At 38.9% G+C, this 20,745-nt stretch overlaps 1 protein-coding gene and 1 long non-coding RNA gene across 3 annotated transcripts in view; one reads left to right on the top strand and one right to left on the bottom strand.

Annotated features, from left to right (window-relative positions):
* LOC311276886 overlaps window positions 1-20,745 on the bottom strand; it is a 374,569-nt gene that overhangs the window by 140,255 nt on the left and 213,569 nt on the right. The gene's annotated exons all lie outside the window — the stretch shown is intronic.
* jade2 (jade family PHD finger 2) overlaps window positions 7,507-20,745 on the top strand; it is a 49,515-nt gene continuing 36,276 nt past the window's right edge. Inside the window, exons 1-3 of one of the 2 annotated variants that reach the window (XM_084386868.1) lie at window positions 7,507-7,646; window positions 17,947-18,010; window positions 20,554-20,639. In XM_084386868.1, the coding sequence (XP_084242994.1) occupies window positions 17,947-18,010; window positions 20,554-20,639 (150 nt within the window). In that variant the 5' untranslated portion in view covers window positions 7,507-7,646. Of the gene's footprint in view, window positions 8,247-17,946; window positions 18,011-20,553; window positions 20,640-20,745 lie in introns of both variants that reach the window. The other variant, XM_084386867.1, reaches the window with a different exon arrangement.

The raw sequence follows: 20,745 nt of genomic DNA on the forward strand, positions 1-20,745 counted from the left end.
CCCTTAAAACTCATCTTTGATCACCAAAATTACATCTTTAAAAGTTTTTTTCTTGGAAAAAACATTCTTCATGCCTTTAAATATCTTGAATGTAACTCCACACCCTTGCCTCATTTAGTATGCGTGGTTCTATGAATATGCAAATGAGCCCCGCCTCCACTTACTCACTCAGCTCAGAGATCCACTCCTTGATGATCACACGTTGATCTGATTGGTTACAAGGTAGTTTGTGACGTCAGAAACACCAGCGATTTCAAAGTCTTTGGTTCACTGCAGTTTTAAGGAGGAAATACTCAGCAATGGTGTCGACTTATGAATTTACACATGGTTTGTCTTAAAGCATATTAAAAACACCACATAGACACATAAACAACATTAAAAGCTGGATTTTCACCACAGGGCGACTTTAACCTTTTCGAATCATTGCCCATGATTTTTTTGTTGTTGTTCACACAGCAAGTTCCAAAACATTTACCAAGTTTAGCAAACCAGCGTGTGGGTGATCTACTGCCACCTACTGGACTGGAGAGTGGATCGGAAGATTGGCAGCAAAAGAAAAAACATACAAACCAAAAAAGAAAAGAAAAAACAAACAAAAACCAAAGACCTTCTATACTTTCTCCATCAGGCCGGTTTCTTTCAATAATTTCATGAAGGATGCACTTAACGTCACCACAAAATCAAAATGGACAATTCTGGTTATTATTGCAGTTTTAGGTCTAAATGATTGATCGGTGCACATCATTACTGTGTTAATAATGTTGAATCAGAATAAGTTCCTCTTGCAGCATCTGTTCTCTGATGACGAGGGCGGGGCTATAACCTGTCACTCAAATGAGATCAGCCAATAGCAAACCACAACCATCCAATCAATTCCCCACGGACAAAATCAAGCCCCGCCCACATTAGTTCTTGTTCCAGAAGCGTTTCACTCGGATATACGACACAATAGAGGAGAAAAGACGAGTGCAACTTCATTCATTGTGTGCAGTGATCTGAACCAAAAGCAAAGACAACAATACAGTATATAGTAGGAAGATATATATATATTTTTTTTTTATTACCATAACAAACAGGTTGTTTGGAATTTTTCTTGGTGAGCTAATCCACAATTATAATAGAGAAAAAAAGAAGAAGAAAAAAACATACATACAAACATAGATACATATTGTATATAACCCAAGCATTACAAAGAATGAAATACTGAAGCATAAACACCAGAAGAGTTAAAATAAGGTCAGTTATGATGACAAGTCAGTTACCAGGTTAATAATCACAACAGGCATATTCTCAAATGAAAATGAGGTGTGAGGAATAGACGTACAGTTGTCTTTACATTGATGTTTTCTGTCACCAGAACATGCATTTTCAGTGAACACGACCCACTGGACAGACTGATGTATACTAACCCATAACTAAAATGGGTAACACTTTACAATAAGGTTCATTAGTTAACATTAGTTATTAACTAACATGAACTAACAATGAGCAATACATTTGTTACAGTATTTATTAATCTTTGAAGTTAGTTAATAAAAATACAGCTGTTCATTGTTTGTTCATGTTAGTTCACAGTGCATTAACTAACGTTAACAAATGCAACCTTTGATTTCAATAACGTATCAGTAAATGCTTAGTAAAACTAAGATTAATAAATGCTGAAGAAGTTTTGTTTATAGTTTGTTAATTAATGAACCTTATTGTAAAGTTTTACCCTAAAATGTTTAATAATTCATAAAATCAGGTTTATTTTTTTGTTTAAGCAGGATTTGTGCTCTTCTTCATATGCATGTCTGGTCATTATTGTAACTCACGAGTTTACAGTGTGATAGACTCTGAAACAGACTGCTATGGCAAAATAATGGGCCGTTGTATGTGTAAATCTGATGAGTCGTCAGCTCGGTCAGGCAAACGCTATAATTTGGTGCACAAATGTGCTTCTGTTGCAAAACTGAAAGATTATTTACAACAAGCATTACAGTCTAGCATGACTCATATTGAGCCTTCGAACTGCACTGAACAAAATTATAAACGCAACACTTTTGTTTTTGCCCCCATTTTTCATGAGCTGAACTCAAAGATCTAAGACTTTTTCTATGTACACAAAAGGCCTATTTCTCTCAAATAATGTACACAAATCTGTCTAAATCTGTGTTAGTGAGCACATCTCCTTTGCCGAGATAATCCATCCACCTCACAGGTGTGGCATATCAAGATATCAAGATGCGGATTAGACAGCATGATTATTGCACAGGTGTGCCTTAGGCTGGCCACAATAAAAGGCCACTCTTAAATGTGCCGTTTTATCACACAGCACGATGCCACAGATGTCGCAAGTTTTGAGGGAGCGTGCAATTGGCATGCTGACTGCAGGAATGTCCACCTGAACTGTTGCCCGTGAATTGAATGTTCATTTCTCTACCATAAGCCGTCTCCAAAGGCGTTTCAGAGAATTTGACAGTACATCCACCCGGCCTCACGACCGCAGACCACGTGTAACCACACCAGCCCAGGACCTCCACATCCAGCATCTTCACCTCCAAGATCGTCTGAGGCCAGCCACCCGGACAGCTGCTGCAACAATCGGTTTGCATAACCAAAGAACTTCTGCACAAACTGTCAGAAACCGACTCATCTGCATGCTCGTCGTCCTCATCGGGGTCTCGACCTGGCTGCAGTTTGTCGTCGTAACCGACTTGAGTGGGCAAATGCTCACATTCGATGGCGTCTGGCACTTTGGAGAGGTATTCTCTCCACGGATGAATCCCGTTTTTTTCACTGTACAGGACAGATGGCAGACAGCGTGTATGGCGTCGTGTGGGTGAGCGTTTTGCTGATGTCAGCGTTGAGGATCGAGTGGCCCATGGTGGCGGTGGGGTTATGGTATGGGCAGGCATATGTTATGGACAACGAACACGGGTGCATTTTATTGATGGCATTTTGAATGCATAGAGATACCGTGACAAGATCCTGAGGCCCATTGTTGTGCGATTCATCCATGACCATCACCTCATATTGCAGCATGATAATGCACGGCCCCATGTTGCAAGGATCTGTACACAATTCCTGGAAGCTGAAAACATCCCAGTTCTTGCATGGCCAGCATACTCACCGGACATGTCACCCTTTGAGCATGTTTGGGATGCTCTGGATCGGCGTATACGACAGCGTGTTCCAGGTCCTGCCAATATCCAGCAACTTCGCACAGCCATTGAAGAGGAGTGGACCAACATTCCACAGGCCACAATCAACAACCTGATCAACTCTATGCGAAGGAGATGTGTTGCACTGCGTGAGGCGAATGGTGGTCACACCAGATACTGACTGGTTTTCGGACCATAAAAATATTCTTAAATATCAATGAACATATACATACATACCTATATGTACTGAACAATATTTTATTTTTTACATGCGATTATTACATTTCTGTACTTCTAACCACACATTAAATAAACCTATTGTACCTGAAAACTTAATTTGTTTAATTCACATTTTTTGTTATATTTATTTTCCCTATTGTTTGTAATTTGCTTCTTTTTTCTTATTTTTAAATAACAGACATTAGATAAAATAACACAAAATAACTATGGTGATATACGTATATCGGTATCATGAAATCGATTTTTTTTTCCGTGAAATAAGAATTTGGTCATATCGCACTGTAACGTAAGGATCCACTGAAGGCAAGTATTAGAGAACGTGGCGTGGGTGGACCTGGGTCGTGACATGGGCGACAGTTCAAGGGGCCAGGGCGGACCCGACAGTTCGAGGGGCCAGGGCGAACCCGACAGTTCAAGGGGCCAGGGCGGACCCGACAGTTCGAGGGGCCAGGGCGGACCCGACAGTTCGAGGGGCCAGGGCGGACCCGACAGTTCACGGGGCCAGGGCGGACCCGACAGTTCACGGGGCCAGGGCGAACCCGACAGTTCACGGGGCCAGGGCGGACCCGACAGTTCACGGGGCCAGGGCGGACCCGACAGTTCACGGGGCCAGGGCGGACCCGACAGTTCGAGGGGCCAGGGCAGACCTCACAGTTCGAGGGGCCAGGGCGAACCCGACAGTTCGAGGGGCCAGGGCGGACCTGACAGTTCGAGGGGCCAGGGCGAACCTGACAGTTCGAGGGGCCAGGGCGAACCTGAACAAGGGGCCAGGGAGGACCCAACAGTTCAAGGGGCCAGGGTGGACCCGACAGTTCAAGTGGCCAGGGCGGACCCGACAGTTCAAGGGGCCAGGGCGAACCTGAACAAGGGGCCAGGGCGGACCTGACAGTTAAAGTGGCCAGGGCGGACCCGACAGTTCAAGGGGCCAGGGCGAACCTGAACAAGGGGCCAGGGCGGACCCAACAGTTCAAGGGGCCAGGGCGGACCCAACAGTTCAAGGGGCCAGGGCGAACCTGAACAAGGGGCCAGGGCGGACCTGACAGTTAAAGTGGCCAGGGCGGACCCGACAGTTCAAGGGGCCAGGGCGAACCTGAACAAGGGGCCAGGGCGGACCCAACAGTTCAAGGGGCCAGGGCGAACCTGAACAAGGGGCCAGGGTGGACCCGACAGTTCAAGTGGCCAGGGCGGACCCGACAGTTCGAGGGGCCAGGGCGAACCTGAACAAGGGGCCAGGGAGGACCCAACAGTTCAAGGGGCCAGGGTGGACCCGACAGTTCAAGTGGCCAGGGCGGACCCGACAGTTCAAGGGGCCAGGGCGAACCTGAACAAGGGGCCAGGGCGGACCTGACAGTTAAAGTGGCCAGGGCGGACCCGACAGTTCAAGGGGCCAGGGCGAACCTGAACAAGGGGCCAGGGCGGACCCAACAGTTCAAGGGGCCAGGGCGGACCCGACAGTTCAAGGGGCCAGGGCGAACCTGAACAAGGGGCCAGGGTGGACCCGACAGTTCAAGTGGCCAGGGCGGACCCGACAGTTCAAGGGGCCAGGGCGAACCTGAACAAGGGGCCAGGGCGGACCTGACAGTTAAAGTGGCCAGGGCGGACCCGACAGTTCAAGGGGCCAGGGCGAACCTGAACAAGGGGCCAGGGCGGACCTGACAGTTAAAGTGGCCAGGGCGGACCCGACAGTTCAAGGGGCCAGGGCGAACCTGAACAAGGGGCCAGGGCGGACCCAACAGTTCAAGGGGCCAGGGCGGACCCGACAGTTCAAGGGGCCAGGGCGAACCTGAACAAGGGGCCAGGGTGGACCCGACAGTTCAAGTGGCCAGGGCGGACCCGACAGTTCAAGGGGCCAGGGCGAACCTGAACAAGGGGCCAGGGCGGACCTGACAGTTAAAGTGGCCAGGGCGGACCCGACAGTTCAAGGGGCCAGGGCGAACCTGAACAAGGGCCAGGGCGGACCCAACAGTTCAAGGGGCCAGGGCGGACCCAACAGTTCAAGGGGCCAGGGCGGACCTGACAGTTCAAGGGGCCAGGGCGGATTTCAGGGGGCCAGGGCAGACCTGACAGTTCAAGGGGCCAGGGCGGATTTCAGGGGGCCAGGGCGGACCTGACAGTTCAAGGGGCCAGGGCGGATTTCAGGGGGCCAGAGTCCAATGTTTTCTGCGCTCTTAAAAATAAAGGTTCTTTATTGGCATCCATGAATCTTTCCATTGCTCAAAAGGTTCTTTAAAGTGGAAAAAGGTGCTTAAAATGTTTTTTACACAAAGACAAAAAATAGTTATTTTAAGGCGAGACACTACAGACAGAAACACTGTTTTTTCATGCATCTGTCAATTTTGAGATTTTGGGTTTTTTGGCTTTTCACAAATTTTTTTTTTTTTTTTTCAGACTAGTGAAAAAAAAACAACACTTTTAAGTCAAGTCAAGTCAAGTCAAGTTTATTTATATAGCGCCTTTCACAATACAGATTGTATCAAAGCAGCTTCACAGTATTTAAGTGTACGTTTTATAGCACCTGATCTACTTGCGTCTGAAGATTTCAATTACAGTACATATCTTATAAGGCTGTTTTCTCAAAATGTTTTTACACAGAGGTTTGTTTATATATAATTTGCCTGATTTTATACAAAATTTAATTCCTAAAGAAATTGTGCAAATGTATTTTTTTCTGGCTGCGTGATAAAAGTGATAAAAAGAGAAATCCAAAATCCCCTCTGTAAAAAACCTTTGAGTCTAATATGTCAAAATAAAAATTAAAACAGGAATTTTGAACCTGGCTTTATCCAATGTTCAGATTTTTGTTCTAGAAATGTATGCAAATGAGCGGATATTTAATTAGATAATGCCTCATTTGCATATTTGAACATAACATTTCAGAAAACTTGTAACACATTTTTTTTGCAATCAATCAACTGGATAAGTATTGTGAAATCTATTAGTTATTTTGTACCCTCTTCACCAGGGGTGATAAATGAAAGGTTCTCTTTCCTTTTATTTTTAATTTGTGTGTGTGTGTGTGTGTGTGGCTCAGTCATTTATAGACTATACTGTGTTATAAGCGAATGACATGATGACGTGACTTTAATGTTCACTCATTAGAAGAGACTTCATGTCAAATACTACTTTTTTCTGGCCGTTGACAGTATTTTCAGATTTATTTATTGATAAAAAGAAATCCAAAATCCCCACCACAAAAAACTTTGGGTATGACATGTCAAAAAATAAAATAAATAACAAACATTAAACAGGCATTTTGAACTTGGCTTTATCTAATGTTCAGATTTTTGCTCTAGAAATGTATGCAAATTAGTGCATATTTAATTAGAGAACACCTCATTTGCATATTTAAACAACATTTCAGAAAACTTGTAATACAATTTTTTATTATTATGTAATCTTAATGTAATCAATAATCTGGATAAGAATGGTGAAATCTATTAGTTATTTTTACCCTCTTCACCAGGGGTGATAAATGAAAGGTTCTCTTTCCTTTCATTAGAAGAGACTTTAATGTCAAATACTACTTCCTATTTTCCTATTTATTTATTTATTGATTAAAAACTCCAAAATCCCCTCCGAAAAAAACTTTTGAGTATAATATGTCAAAAAAATTAATTAATGAAACAGGAATTTTGAACGTGGCTATATCCAATGTTCAGATTTTTATTCTAGAAATGTATGTAAATTAGTGCATATTTAATTCGATAATGCCTCATTTACATATTTGAACATAACATTTCAGAAAACTTGTAATAAAATTTTTTTTTATTGTAATCTTAATGTAATCAATCAGCTGGATAATAATGGTGAAATCTATTAGTTTTTTTTTTTTACCCTATTAGTTTTTTTTTACCCTATTTTTAATTTTTTTAATGTGTGTGTGTGTGTGTGTGTGTTTGTGTGTGTTGCTCAGTGCTCATTTATAGACTATATTGTGTGTTATAACCTTATGAGATGTTGACGTGACTTCAATGTTTGGAAGAGACTTCATGTCAAATTCTACGTACATATCTAATCCCAAGCAAAGTTGTGCGCTTGTAGGGAGAAGAAGGTCTTCCCAGACAAACTGAAGATGTCATGTTTGTTGTGTCAAACGGCATTTCCTCTTTCGTGTTTGTTCATGGCTCCCCCCATCGGACTCTGTGTAAAATGGTCGGTTATTTGAGCGAACCGCCCCGTTCTTCACTCATTTGAGGAGAGAGAAGCCGCTGACTTTCTTCTTCATGCTCGCTGGCTCTTGATGGACATTATAAAACTTGACAGGTAAACAACGCAAAGAGCTTTCGCGGTGTTTTCTCTCACGCGCACGAGCCACAGCAGGGTTTTATCCGCGCGCTTGTAACGGAAATTTTTGGTACGTCATTAATATGGCGCCAAAAGAGTTATAAGTGTGAGCTTAATGTTGCGATCCCGCACCTCAGTCGGTCTTGTTTACGCGGAAACAAACAAACAAACAAACAAAAACAGAATGTAAAACGCCTCCTTGGACGGAAACGAGGTTTAGACGCTATCGAGACGTTAAACTCGATGACTTGTCACGTCACTGGAGCAGTTAGTGCGCTTCACTTTGCAGGGATGTGAGGAAATGCTTTCCTCAGAAACAGTTTTACGGACGACGAACAGATGAACGTTGCTGTAATAAGTGTGGAAACTGCGATTTTAGCAACTCGACGGACCGCGGCGCAGGACGCCATTTAATGTGGATTAAACCCGCCGACTGTAACTTTTATTCGGGCTGTGGAGGGGAAATCATCTGTCACACGGATGCTGAGAGACATACATGTGCCTGGCCTCAGATGATCATGATCCGCTGATTTCTGTGCATCGAGGACATCACGCCCTCTTGTGCAAACCGCAAATAAGGTAAAGCGAAAGAATGTGCCATCTTTTCTGGCATCACGCAGTTTCAGGATGGGCGTTTGTGTTACATGAGATTTAAGTTTGCCTGAATTCTGCAGCCTCATTCTGAGATCGAGACGAACTGAAGCGATATGCTTTATTAATGTCTGTCATTATTGATAAACTCTTCCGTGCAATAATAGTCTTGAGTTTTTATAGGGAGGTAGAGCTTTTTACTCAGCTGACTACAACTTGATTATTCCAAAGTTATTTGAAAGTGCAGTGCGCTCACACTATATTGGTTTAAGATGAAATTAGTGGTTGTTTTAGTATCGTTAAGTTATAAACGCTGGATGGCCTAGCATGCTTCTTCTGCAAGAGAGATTCACTAACAAGCCCTGCGGGTCATCGGCCACGCCCCCTCCAGTCTGCTCGTGACGTCCGCGGAGGGGGCGTGGCTGCGTGTGAGCAGCGGGAAAACGCGTTTCATATTTTATACCTCATTATTTTATCTTAACAATATCGGTACTCAATAGTGTTTTACTAGTCTAGTTTTCCATTTCAAATGCCTACAGTTAAAAATAAAATAAAAAGTCACCATGAAATCAAAATTGGCAGTTCTTATTTTTATGAAATATTGTGGCATTTATTATAAATTATTTTTCTGTGCATCAATATATTTGTTTTAAATGTATGTGGATGGTGCTATGGGGTAGGCCTTATTTTCAATTGCTCCTAATACTTGGAAACAAGTTAGCATAATTACAGTTCCATAGTCCTGAAGTCAATGGGTTTTTTGAATGGGTTTTGGTTAAATGTCTGAAATTAGGTTTGTGTTGAACATAAGCTCAAGATGTTTTCACGTTTTATTCTACAACATCAAATTAGAGATGCTCAGAAATGAAAATTATGGGCTGAAACCGTCAATTTTGGATACTCTTGCCCTAAAACCGATTTATTTTTAATTATTATTTATGTATTCTTTTAAATGAGTTTAATTTTGTATAATTGTATTAATATTAGACTTTTTAATAAAATTTTATAATTTTAATGATACTTAATTAAAAATAAATTCAAGTAATATATATATTTATATACTCATTTACAAATAGAGTAAGGTCTAACTGTAGTGTATGCAGTTACAGGCATAATAATTAGGCCTAAACTATAGTGTTTACTGTAGAAATTAAATTTAAATTGATATTTGTACTAAACTGTGTTTTGTTGTTTGATTAACTTTAATAACTGAGCAGCAGGAATGTATAGGCTGCTGTCACTTTAAGACCGAATGCACAAATCCAATATAATGATGCACATCAGATTTATTTCTTAATGTTCACTTACCAACTGTGTTTACGGGAATACTTGCAGAGACTGGTATTTTGACATCATTTTGTGTGTATGTGTCCCAGACAGCAACATAGTGTCGACCCAAATCCGGCACAGGTGGATTCCTCGCGGGCCAGATGTTGGGCCGGATCCGGGCTGACACTTGCTGTCTGGGGTCCGTTAAAGCGCACAAACTCTCTGTGCGAGTACCAAGTGGGGCCTGGTCCGTACGGATCAACTACGATCCATTTAAGCCGCTAGCGTAGAGCGTAATATTGAGTAGAGCGTCACACCGCGCGCGGGGCAGCGACTGCACGTTTGCTGAGGGGTCTGCAAGATCAGTGTTGGCGCTGACATGAGTTTAAGTTGTTATTGCTTTTGTTGTTTTGACCCATGTAACCTTATTGTCAAATAGATAAGCTACAGAATTTTACATTGTGACATTTTCGAGATTACAGCAAAACTACTACAGACTTTATTAAAGTCAACTATAAAGTTCAAATGTTATTAAAGAAAAGCAAACACTCAGTAATAAAATAAGAACATATAAGCTTAATTACAGGCAATGGCCAAAAACTAATTAAATATAGAACAAAGATGAAACAGATTAATCTTTCATGTCAAATTCTTACATTTGATCAATAAATTTAGTTATAATAATAAAACGGGGCTTTTACCAATGAAATTAAATAATTTACACTGCAAAACTGCAATAAATAGCCTAATGTTATGAGATTAATGCTTTAAATAAATGTTTGAATAGGCTATACAAGAAAAAATGCAATGTTGCTAAACATGAAACTAAACCGCCTGTAGGTGGCAGCAGGTGACCGTCTTAAATAGTGGTCGACCGATATTGGTTTATGGTGGCCGATGCCGATATCTTAGATTATCAAACAGGGTGGCCGATATTTATATACTTTATATTTATTTTAATCAATATTTAATAAATTAGAAATCAAATCTTTAAAACAAACATGCTTATACTTTAGATGGCAAGTTCTTGAATCTGCAATCCTATTACAGTATTTTTCACAAATAAAGTAATTGTTTAAAAATATATGAATATGTGAATAAAAAGGAAGTAAACACTGTAACAGGGCACTCAAACTGGTAATTTCGTGGGCACTGGTAATCAAAGACAAGGTAACGCTAATATTACATACAGTACACAGTGAAAACGATATGAATATGACACAGTGGTAGTGCTGCACGATTAATCATATCGCAATCGCGATGTCAAGCCTACGCGATTATATGACGCAAAATTCTGCGATTTTATATTAAATAAACAAATTAGCGCTGTTAACGCAATTAACGCAGCATCTGTTAATTTTTGGCATCCTTTGGCTAGTGTTACATGATCCCGCTCTTATTCATGCAAATGCTTTTAAACCATTCATGCGCGATAAGACAAAAATGAACGCGCTGCCTGTGAATGTCCCGACTGTGACACACAGAAAGACTCGCGCTAATATCGTGCGTGCGCACAAAACAGCCCAGAATACAGTTCTCTTTCGTGCTTGAACGAATAATAACACACACAATTATGCCAAAATGTCTTTTTGTCGAGTATCTTCATAACAAAAGAGTAGTCTTATGATGAACGTGAAGAGTTGTGACTCGTGAGAGAATGAGGCGCGTGTGAGATCCGCGTCTCTGACAGCAGCGGCTGCTCTTAAAGGGACAGTACACAGTAGCCACTAATTATATCTGTCGCTAAAGTTAATCAAAGAACAAAGGGAACAGAGAAAAACACTCACTGCTCTTGACTAAAGAACTTTTTTCTTTAGGCAGATTATCACTAATCTGTGTGTGCATTTATTTTCCTTGAGAACCAAGCAAGTCGACTCATGAAACCATTTGTTTATTTTATCGCATATCGCAATCGCAATATTGACCTCAATTATCGCAATATGACATTTTCCCCAAATCGTGCAGCCCTACACAGTGGAAAACTGGTTATATATCAGCATATTTTAAAATGAAGGATTTAAAGTTTTTCGACCGCGTCTCCTGTGAAGCTGATCTTCTGTTCGCATTCACTCACTTCGCACGGACCGACTGTCACTCGCAGTAACATGTCTATGCACACTTCACAAGATATCACAGCTGGAATCCATTAAATCTGCAAGGTTTGTGGAATTAAATGTTTATTAGATATTCAGAGATTTGTTTAAATGATGTAGATGCTTATTTGCTGAATGTTGACGGTAAATGAGAAAGTATTTATGCCTGATTGTTTGCCTTTTTTGTCACAAATAATATAAAAGCCTCGCTTTACTTTTTCGCATGTCTAACAAAGTATTAGATATGACTGACAGAGATCGGAAGCTAATGAAGACGGAGAATGTGAGTGAGCGCTGTGTGATCAGGCGCTGCCGTTCTCAGCACCGCCCGTCAAAATAAAAGTCCCACTTTCAACACATCGGCCAATCAGAAAAACTTATCGGCCGATGCCGATATTTAAAAAATGCCAAATATCGGCCGATATGTCGGCATGGTCTTAATAAGTGAATCATTGAGTCATTCATTCAAACAATTCGTTCAAACGGCCGAATCCTAATCATTCAGTAACAAAACACCGCGCTGATTGTTGTTTTCCTTTGGAACTATTTTCATCTGTCAATAATGCATCTAAAATTGAAGTTACTTAATATTAAATAGGCTACTTGTTTATGGTAATAAACATTTATGATAATTAATTTATAGGCTACTTGTTCGTGATAATATTCAGCAAACAGCTCCCGTGGTCGTGTTTTGTTTAATAACTATATCATATGTTCTGTGAGACTCTTGTGTGCTGTTGCGCTCATCAGTCGCTCTTTACACTGAATGTGGCTAATAAAATCAGAATCATTCTCGCGTTTCGATGCTTCCCTAATGATTTTTAAGCTACTTGTCCGGCCTTCAAAAAACACACAAAAAAAACACGTGTCCAGCAAACAAGCGTTATTGTCGAGCCCTGAAATGCGAAGTTGAACCAAAGTTAACCGTTGTTAAATGTTGATCAATTTAAAGACTTACAGTGATAAAATAAATAATAATAATAATAGGTTAAGCTTATCATTTTACCCTTTTCTGCTCTGTTTCCCACAACGCTTCCCACATCTATCCATTTTTGGTCATGGGACAGACTTAAAATAGTCGGAGTGTGAGCGGTTGATATTGATATAATAAATATATAATAAATAATCAGTTAAAATGCTAAACAAAAGTTAAATAAAAACGTTTCCTTTCATAATTTGTAACAAATAATTATTGATTATTTATAAAGTTTTATTAAAGGAGATTTTCAAAGAATTATTTTGCCACAATGGCGCCCCCTGTGCACTGCATACCCCATTTTTGCCCCACTGGGGGCAGCATATATTCCCAGCCTTTTTTTTAGCATTTGTGTTGTAAAGGGGTTTGACAATAGTTACGTCAGTTTATTTGCCATCATACTGTATTTGCTCAAGTTAACAATATCTTCAACTGCTTGTAGAATAGCTATATCTGTTCAGTGTGTTTGGCAGCTGTCTTGTGATTGGTGGAGAAGGAGGCGAGGCGGTCACATGGGTAGCAGTGTGCGTTTCTCATTGGGTGTGGGAGTTATTGATGAATGAAGCTCTGCCTGTGTGAGTTCTGCATCTGATGTTCCCCCTCTTCGTGGATTTGTGTCACGCCTCACGCGTGCCGTTAGAAGGGCAGTGTGTGTGTGCGCTCGTGTGGCGGATGAGAGATGGATGTGGTGCTGATGTTAGGATGACGTCTCTAGATGGGTGTTTTCTCCCAGAGAGATGACGTTACCATGCTTTGATTTATAAACCAGAGAAAGGTGCTCCTCAACCGAGAGGCAGAGACACTTCGCAAATTGATTAAAAAGAATTTCGAAAATGTATTAAAATTTATTAAGAACAATTTGAATAGAGCATTTTAATTTTTTGTCTGATCATCTTTGAGATGAAAACCGTTGTATTTTTTCCCCCAAATTCAATGTTTTCTGTGTTTTTATTTTTCTGGATTCCAATTTTATACAATTTTAATAATCAAAAATCATGTCTAATTAATTGAATTTGGAAATCTTTAAAGTGGACCTATTATTATGCCCTTTTACAAAGTGTTCTTGATGATGTTTTCAGGCTCTACTAGAACAGGTTTTCCTGCTTGAATGTTGATTATTTTCCTCATATTCTCCATTGTTGCGGCTCCTCTCTTCCCAGTCTGTCAGTAACGCTCTGTTTACTTCCTGTCTCTATGAAGCCCCTCCTTCAGAAAAGCACACTGTGCTCTGATTGGTCGGCTGGAGCAGTGTGTTGTGATTGGTCCAGCGCTTCGAGTGTGTTTGGGAAATGTCCCGCCCCTTACCATAACCGCCAGTTTAACACACTACTAACTAACTCAACCAGGCCCCGCCCCTTTATTCTGCGTATGAATATTGTGACTAAAGCTGGACGGTATGACGTAGGGCTGCACGATTATGACAAAAATCATAATTATCGATTATTCCCTTAATTTTAATTGCGATTATTAATATTAATTTACATTGAATGATGTTTTGAAAAGCTTTATTCCATTGATTGAAGCGACTGCATGCCATACTTTTATATAAAAATAAAAAACAAGCTGAAAACACTCTTCCTGACAAAGTTTTATTGCTTTTCTATAACATTAAGCCTCAAATGTCAACTATACATTTATAGTTTGGTTTCTTCCTTAAAAAAAAAAGAAAAGCCTGGTATAATATTAGGGTCTTTCGCACCGGTTAGCTCTAGGAAAGCAGAAATCATAATCAGAAATCGCGTAAAGGTCCATCTATCTCTGTTTTACATGTTCATGGAGGAAAAAGTACACAGCTTTTTAAAAATGGCGGGTGCTGGTGTTTCGCGTGTGTTGGACCAATCAGCATCATAAACTTGCGTCACTGGTAGTTCCGATAGTGCTGGGTTTTCTGAAGTAGTCACACACACACACACACACACACACACTGAAGCACGCAGTGTTTTCAGCCTCTGCCGTCTCACTACATGAGGACATGAACGCATGAACTTCAGCTCTAGAGTCTCTTTATTAGCATTTTACCGTTTCATCTGAGGAAAACTATCATCATATCATAAAACACGTAGCCTAAACTCAAAGGTCTTCACGGCAGCCCTTCAAAATAGAGGTTTGGTTTAACTTAAAGAATTTGTGACAGAAATATATTGCTGTTGTACAGTATAATAATAATACTAACACTAATAATAATAATAAATTATTATTAAATATTAATTTTTTAAATAAAAGTTGTTAAATTTCATATGATTAAAAGATAAATAATTTAATGTTTTATGCCTTCATTTAATTTCCAGAAAAATTTAAATACACAACAAAATTTCTGAAATATATATATTTATTTTATTTCTTAGAAAAGTTTTATTTTTGAATTAATAAATCAATGTTTTTATGATTTCATTAATTACACATGATTTGATTATTAAAATTTAATTAAAGCATTAAAATGGAATCTAGAAAACAGTCAATTTGGTAAAAATAAAACCGAATTTGAGAAAAATAATAAAACGTATTTCATAGGGCCCTAAATGTGAAAGTTTTGTTAAACTTTTAATAAATTGTTGAATTAATTAGACATGTTTTTTGATTACTAACATTTTTTTTAACCATTAAAATGGAATTAAAAATTCCAAATAAAATGGAATCCAGAAAAATTTGAACCAAATTTTGGGGAAAAATCCACCAAATTTCATAGCGCTCCAGTTCATGTCCTCATATATCGAGACGCAGACGAACGTCACGCATGCTTCAGTGTGTAGTAGAGCAGTAGGACAATTATTATATAGGCCTAATCACTTTGATTCAAGACACTTAGATTTGTTTTGATCATCCATCCAGTTTTGTTTTGTTTTATTCAAATTTTTTTTCTAAATTCTTTTTATAAAATAATAAATCAAAACTGTTCACACTCTCTCTTTGTGTTTGGTGAGCCTCACTCACAATCGGTCTCAGTGTATAACACGAGAGTTACAGGTGTAAACAGGGCCGTGGTAACATCAGTGGTCTGATGGTAACACAGACGGTTCTGTTAGCCTGATGGTGTGTGTGTGTGTGTGTGTGTGTGTGTGTGTGTGTGTGTGTGTGTGTGTGTACTCCTCTGGTCTGACAGTGTCTCTTTCTATATTCCTATAAATAGCAGCACTGGCTGTGCTGTGCAGGAGAGAACAGCTGAAGATATCTCTCTCTCTCTCTCTCTCTCTCTCCCTGGGGGACTGCAGTCTATTCTCTCTCACCCAGAATACTCCTGTTCACGCTCACTTTCTCTCTGGACACATCCAGCTCTTTACACACACACACACACACTCTGAGCTCGTGCCGCAGAGCTGTACCCATCCCATCCTAGCCCAGCCCTGCATGCTTTCATTCTGTCACGTGTTCTCTGTTTGTTTGGATTTCTAGTTTCCTGTTTCCTGAGTCTAGTTTTGTAGTTCTTTTGGTTCCCCTCATTAGTCCCTCACTGTTTTCACCTGTGTCTTGTTAACCCTTTAGAACCTGAAGCTAAAATAGGTGTTTTTCACATATTTAGTTTTTTTTTACTGTAAAATTCTAAAACAATGTGCTATCTTGGGTGTCATCTTTTGCAGGAAAAAAATGGCTTTCAATAAATTACAGTTATTGGCCATCACTGTGTGTGGTGAGTTTGTAAATAGAATTTAAATAGACAAAAATCTAAAAAAGGGAATACATTTACTGATTTTTTTACTAGAAAAGTCACAAACGAAAGAACAAATACAAGTCATTTTTGTGATGCTAGGGTTGCACAGTTTTTAATCAGGAGACTTTTTTTCATACACGCACACATATATGCATGCATACATACGCACACACACGTACACATGCTAAGATGTGTGAGAGTAATGCTCAGCCGCCTCCCAAGTTTCCTCCAAAAGGTTTAGTCTAGTATGCCCTGTGTTACGGCTGCACGATATATCGGTTTAGCATTCAGTGTTTCCCCTACCATTGTTTTACCGCAGTAACAGTAAAGTAAATTGTGCAGAATGTTGTTTGGCCAAAACATTTTTAATTTCATGATTTAAAATGTTTTTTATTAATATTTTATTTCTTTATCTGATTACCAGCAAAAACACAACACTGAATTTGTGTAAAAAAAAAAAAAAAAAACATTTCATAGAATGTTTTTTTTTAAATGTTGTAGAAGTTTAATAATTGTATAAGTTTCATGATTCTTTTTAGTAATAATCATTATATATATATATATATATATATATATATATATATATATATATATATATATATATATTTTTTTTTTTTTTTTTTTTTTAAAGCTATATTGATGCATAATCACACATTTTTTTGCCAAATTGTGCAGACCTACAATCAAGCACAGCAAACCTGGAATTTAGTTTAAACCAAATGTTAAATCGCAATTTAAAATACATTTAAATTTTTATAGGGATGCACCGATATGAAAATCTTGGCCGATACCGATAATTCTTTATATTTGAAAGCCGATAACCGATATATTGGCCGATAAATCTAAATCCAAATATTTATATTATTTTTGAGAGCCTGGTGACAAAAACAAAAGTCTCACTATTAAAAGCCATGTCCCAAACACTATATCGGACGAATTTTCTTAAATAATAAAAAAAATTATCATATATGTCACATGTCATATTTTTTTTAAATTGAGATGTATGCATCATCTGAAAGCTGAATAAATAAGCTTTCCATTGATGTATGGTTTGTTAGGACAATATTTGGTCGAGATACAACTATTGAAAATCTGGAATCTGAGGGTGTAAAAAAATCGAAACATTGAGAAAATCTCCTTTAAAGTTGTTCATGTTGGCGATTGTGCAGCATTCACTCACACAAATACATTTTTTATATATTTACGGTAGGATATTTACAAAATATCTTCATGGAACATGATCTTTACTAAATATCCTAATGATTTTTGGCATAAAAGAAAAATCCATAATTTTGAACCATACAATGTATTGTTGGCTATTTCCACAAATATACCCGTGCGACATGTGACTGGTTTTGTGGTCCAGGGTCACATATCATAGTGATCATATATAGGCCTAGTAGCTGATATAGCGCACATCCCTAATATTTTCATTTAAAATGTAAATAAATTGCAATTAGATTTTCCCCTAAATCATGTCGTGAAGGCATCTGGACCAGCGAGTGGGATTCTCAGTCTCTCGTAGAGTGATGAACTGAGAGGGAAAGCCCTGTTTCATGGCCACATTAATCTGCCAACAGCCAGTGAAGTGTTTCCTCTCCTCCCTGCACACACACACACACACACACACACGCTCAACACTGCATGTGTTTCTGTCATCTTCACAGGGTCTGATATTGTTCATCCCTTCTTCTTCCCTGACAGATGGAGAGTGAGATGAAGAGGAGAAAGTACTCCACCAGCAGCAACGACTCGGACACCACTGACAGTGAGTGATACACACAGATGGAGGAAAACACATGGCTTCTCCTCAGCCAGAGCTTTACTTACGCGTGGAGAAAGTTTGTGTCTGTTCAGCAAGTGAATGTTTCACAGGGCTTCGGCTGCACTCGAGTGTGTAGTTTTTAGGGGTGCAACAATATATCGTGTGTCAATATATCGCAATACAAAAATGCAACATGTATCGTGGATAATTCACCCAAAATAGAAATGACTGTGTGAGAAAAAAGTACTAAAAGAGTTTAGTGTCAGTTCTACATTAAACTACTATAATGTTGAATATAATGTATAATAATGCAATGGGGGAATATGTGTGTGTCCTGATAATGCCAGATGTCTGATGTTACCAGTAAAAGTGTCCTACATTATTATAAATATATCTAGTCAGTGACAGAGATCAAGCATATTCGTCTACAATAATTCAGTATTTTCAGCTTCAGAATCATGAATATTGTTATTCTGGCGTCTCTATTGTCCTGTGCTTTGGGTTTCAGCACCAAGTCCAAGACTATTCATTTACACACACAATGTAACATCAAATTCAGCATTTTAATCAACAGGACATTTGTTGTTAACCTTTTATCATATGTTATATGATTTATAACATAACATAACATTTATAACCTTACAGTAGTGCTGCACGATTAATCGTATTATATGACGCAAAATGCTGCGATTTTATATTAAATAAACAAAGTAGCGCTGTTAACGCAATTAACGCAGCATCTGTTCATTTTTGGCATCCTTTGGCTAGTGTTACATGATCCCGCTCTTATTCATGCAAATGCTTTTAAACCATTCATGCGCGATAAGACAAGAAAGAATGCGCTGTCAGTGAATGTCCTCCTGACACACACACACACACACACACGACCCACAGATAGACGCGCGCCAGTATCGTACAGACAGCGCGCCAGTATCAAGTTATCTTTCGCGGTAGAACGAATAACACACAATTATGCCAAAATGTCTTTTTGTCGAGTATCTTCATAACATAAGAGTAGTCTTATGATGAACGTGAAGAGCTGTGACTCGTGAGAGAATGAGGCGCGTGTGAGATCCGCGTCTCTGACAGCAGCGGCTGCTCTTAAAGGGACAGTACACAGTAGCCACTAATTATATCTGTCGCTAAAGTTAATCAAAGAACAAAGGGAACAGAGAAAAACACTCACTGCTCTCGACTAAAGAACTTTTTTCTTTAGGCAGATTATCACTAATCTGTGTGTGCATTTATTTTCCTTGAGAACCAAGCAAGTCGACTCATGAAACCATTTGTTTATTAAATCGCATATCGCAATCGCAATATTGACCTCAATTATCGCAATATGACATTTTCTCCAAATCGTGCAGCCCTAATTTACAGTGTACATTATTTCACATTGATCTTGCATGTCTACATGACTTTAAGGCTTTGCAAGCAAATGTTGCACAGGAATAGTATGACATGCGAAATGATATTTGTACTTTTGATAGTTTTTTAAAACCCAGCCGACCTGAATATTATATTACAGTAGTTATAATAATGATTACTATAAGATTAGAATATTATAAAATAGTAATTATGGATGTAAATAATGTTTATTCTTGACAATCTATAGGTACTCGAATGGTATTTATATGGAAAAAAAGTGAGATGTAATTCTGATGCTTGTGATGTAAGTCAATGAGATCTTTATAACAGTATAGCAGATACTGACATAAAATGCATATATATATATAAATATCAATATCTGCAAATAATGTCTTAGTAAGATGATTTTTGAATAGTTTAATGATCAAAGCTCTGCAGCTTAAAACATAATGCAATGCAATACAATGATGATGGAGAGATAAACAAATAAACCTTCCTCAAAAGCATTATGATCATATTTGATAAAAAATGATGTGTGGATAATCAAGTAAACCGAAGCTGCGTCCGTCTGAAATATTACTAACAATATCAAAGGTATTCTTATGTTTCCTTGATATAATCAGAGCAGATTTGACAGCAGAAACACACGAGCTGAAGGAGGACGATTGTACAATTACACTAAAAGACTTTACTTGAGAAAAGAGTCTAAACTCTCAGTCAGAGACAGAAGGACTGGAGGAGACTGTGTGCGACAGGATTATCAGTGGAGTTTTGATCATGTTGATAATTTAAAGGCCTTTGAAATTTGTATTAAATATGATGCATTAATGCAACAAGTAATTTAGTCAGTACAATTCTGTGCTAACTAACATTAAAAGCAATGAAAACACCTTTCACTGAATTACTGGTCAAACAATACTTTTTCTTTTTAAATGGAAAGATTAAATCAGTTTTTTTTTTTTTTTACTTTGACCTCAGTGGAAATGTTATCATCAGATGTTTGTCAAGTATGCCGAAAGTTTATTGTAATTTATTTTTCACCTCAAATTTCTGTCATTTGCTCACCCTCATATCATTGCAACACCAAAAAGAAAGTCATACAGGTTTGGAACCACATGAGGGCGAGTAAATGATGATTGAATTCTCTGTGCGTTCAGGTGTGACACTTCAATCTCTTGCAGGTCATGTGACCACCTGGTCACGGTCTTCGAAGAACACAGGGACCAATAGCACATGGGTACGCCATGAGCAGAAGAAACCATCTGAGGTGAGAAACACTGTTTCACGCAAGTTTAAAGTCATCGTGAAATGTATATACGAGTGAAACGCTTCTGGAACAAGATAAAATGTGGGCGGAGCTTGATTGTGTCCGT

Source organism: Rutilus rutilus (assembly GCF_951802725.1).
Source record: "Rutilus rutilus genome assembly, chromosome: 18".
NCBI classification, from domain to species: Eukaryota; Metazoa; Chordata; class Actinopteri; order Cypriniformes; family Leuciscidae; genus Rutilus; species Rutilus rutilus.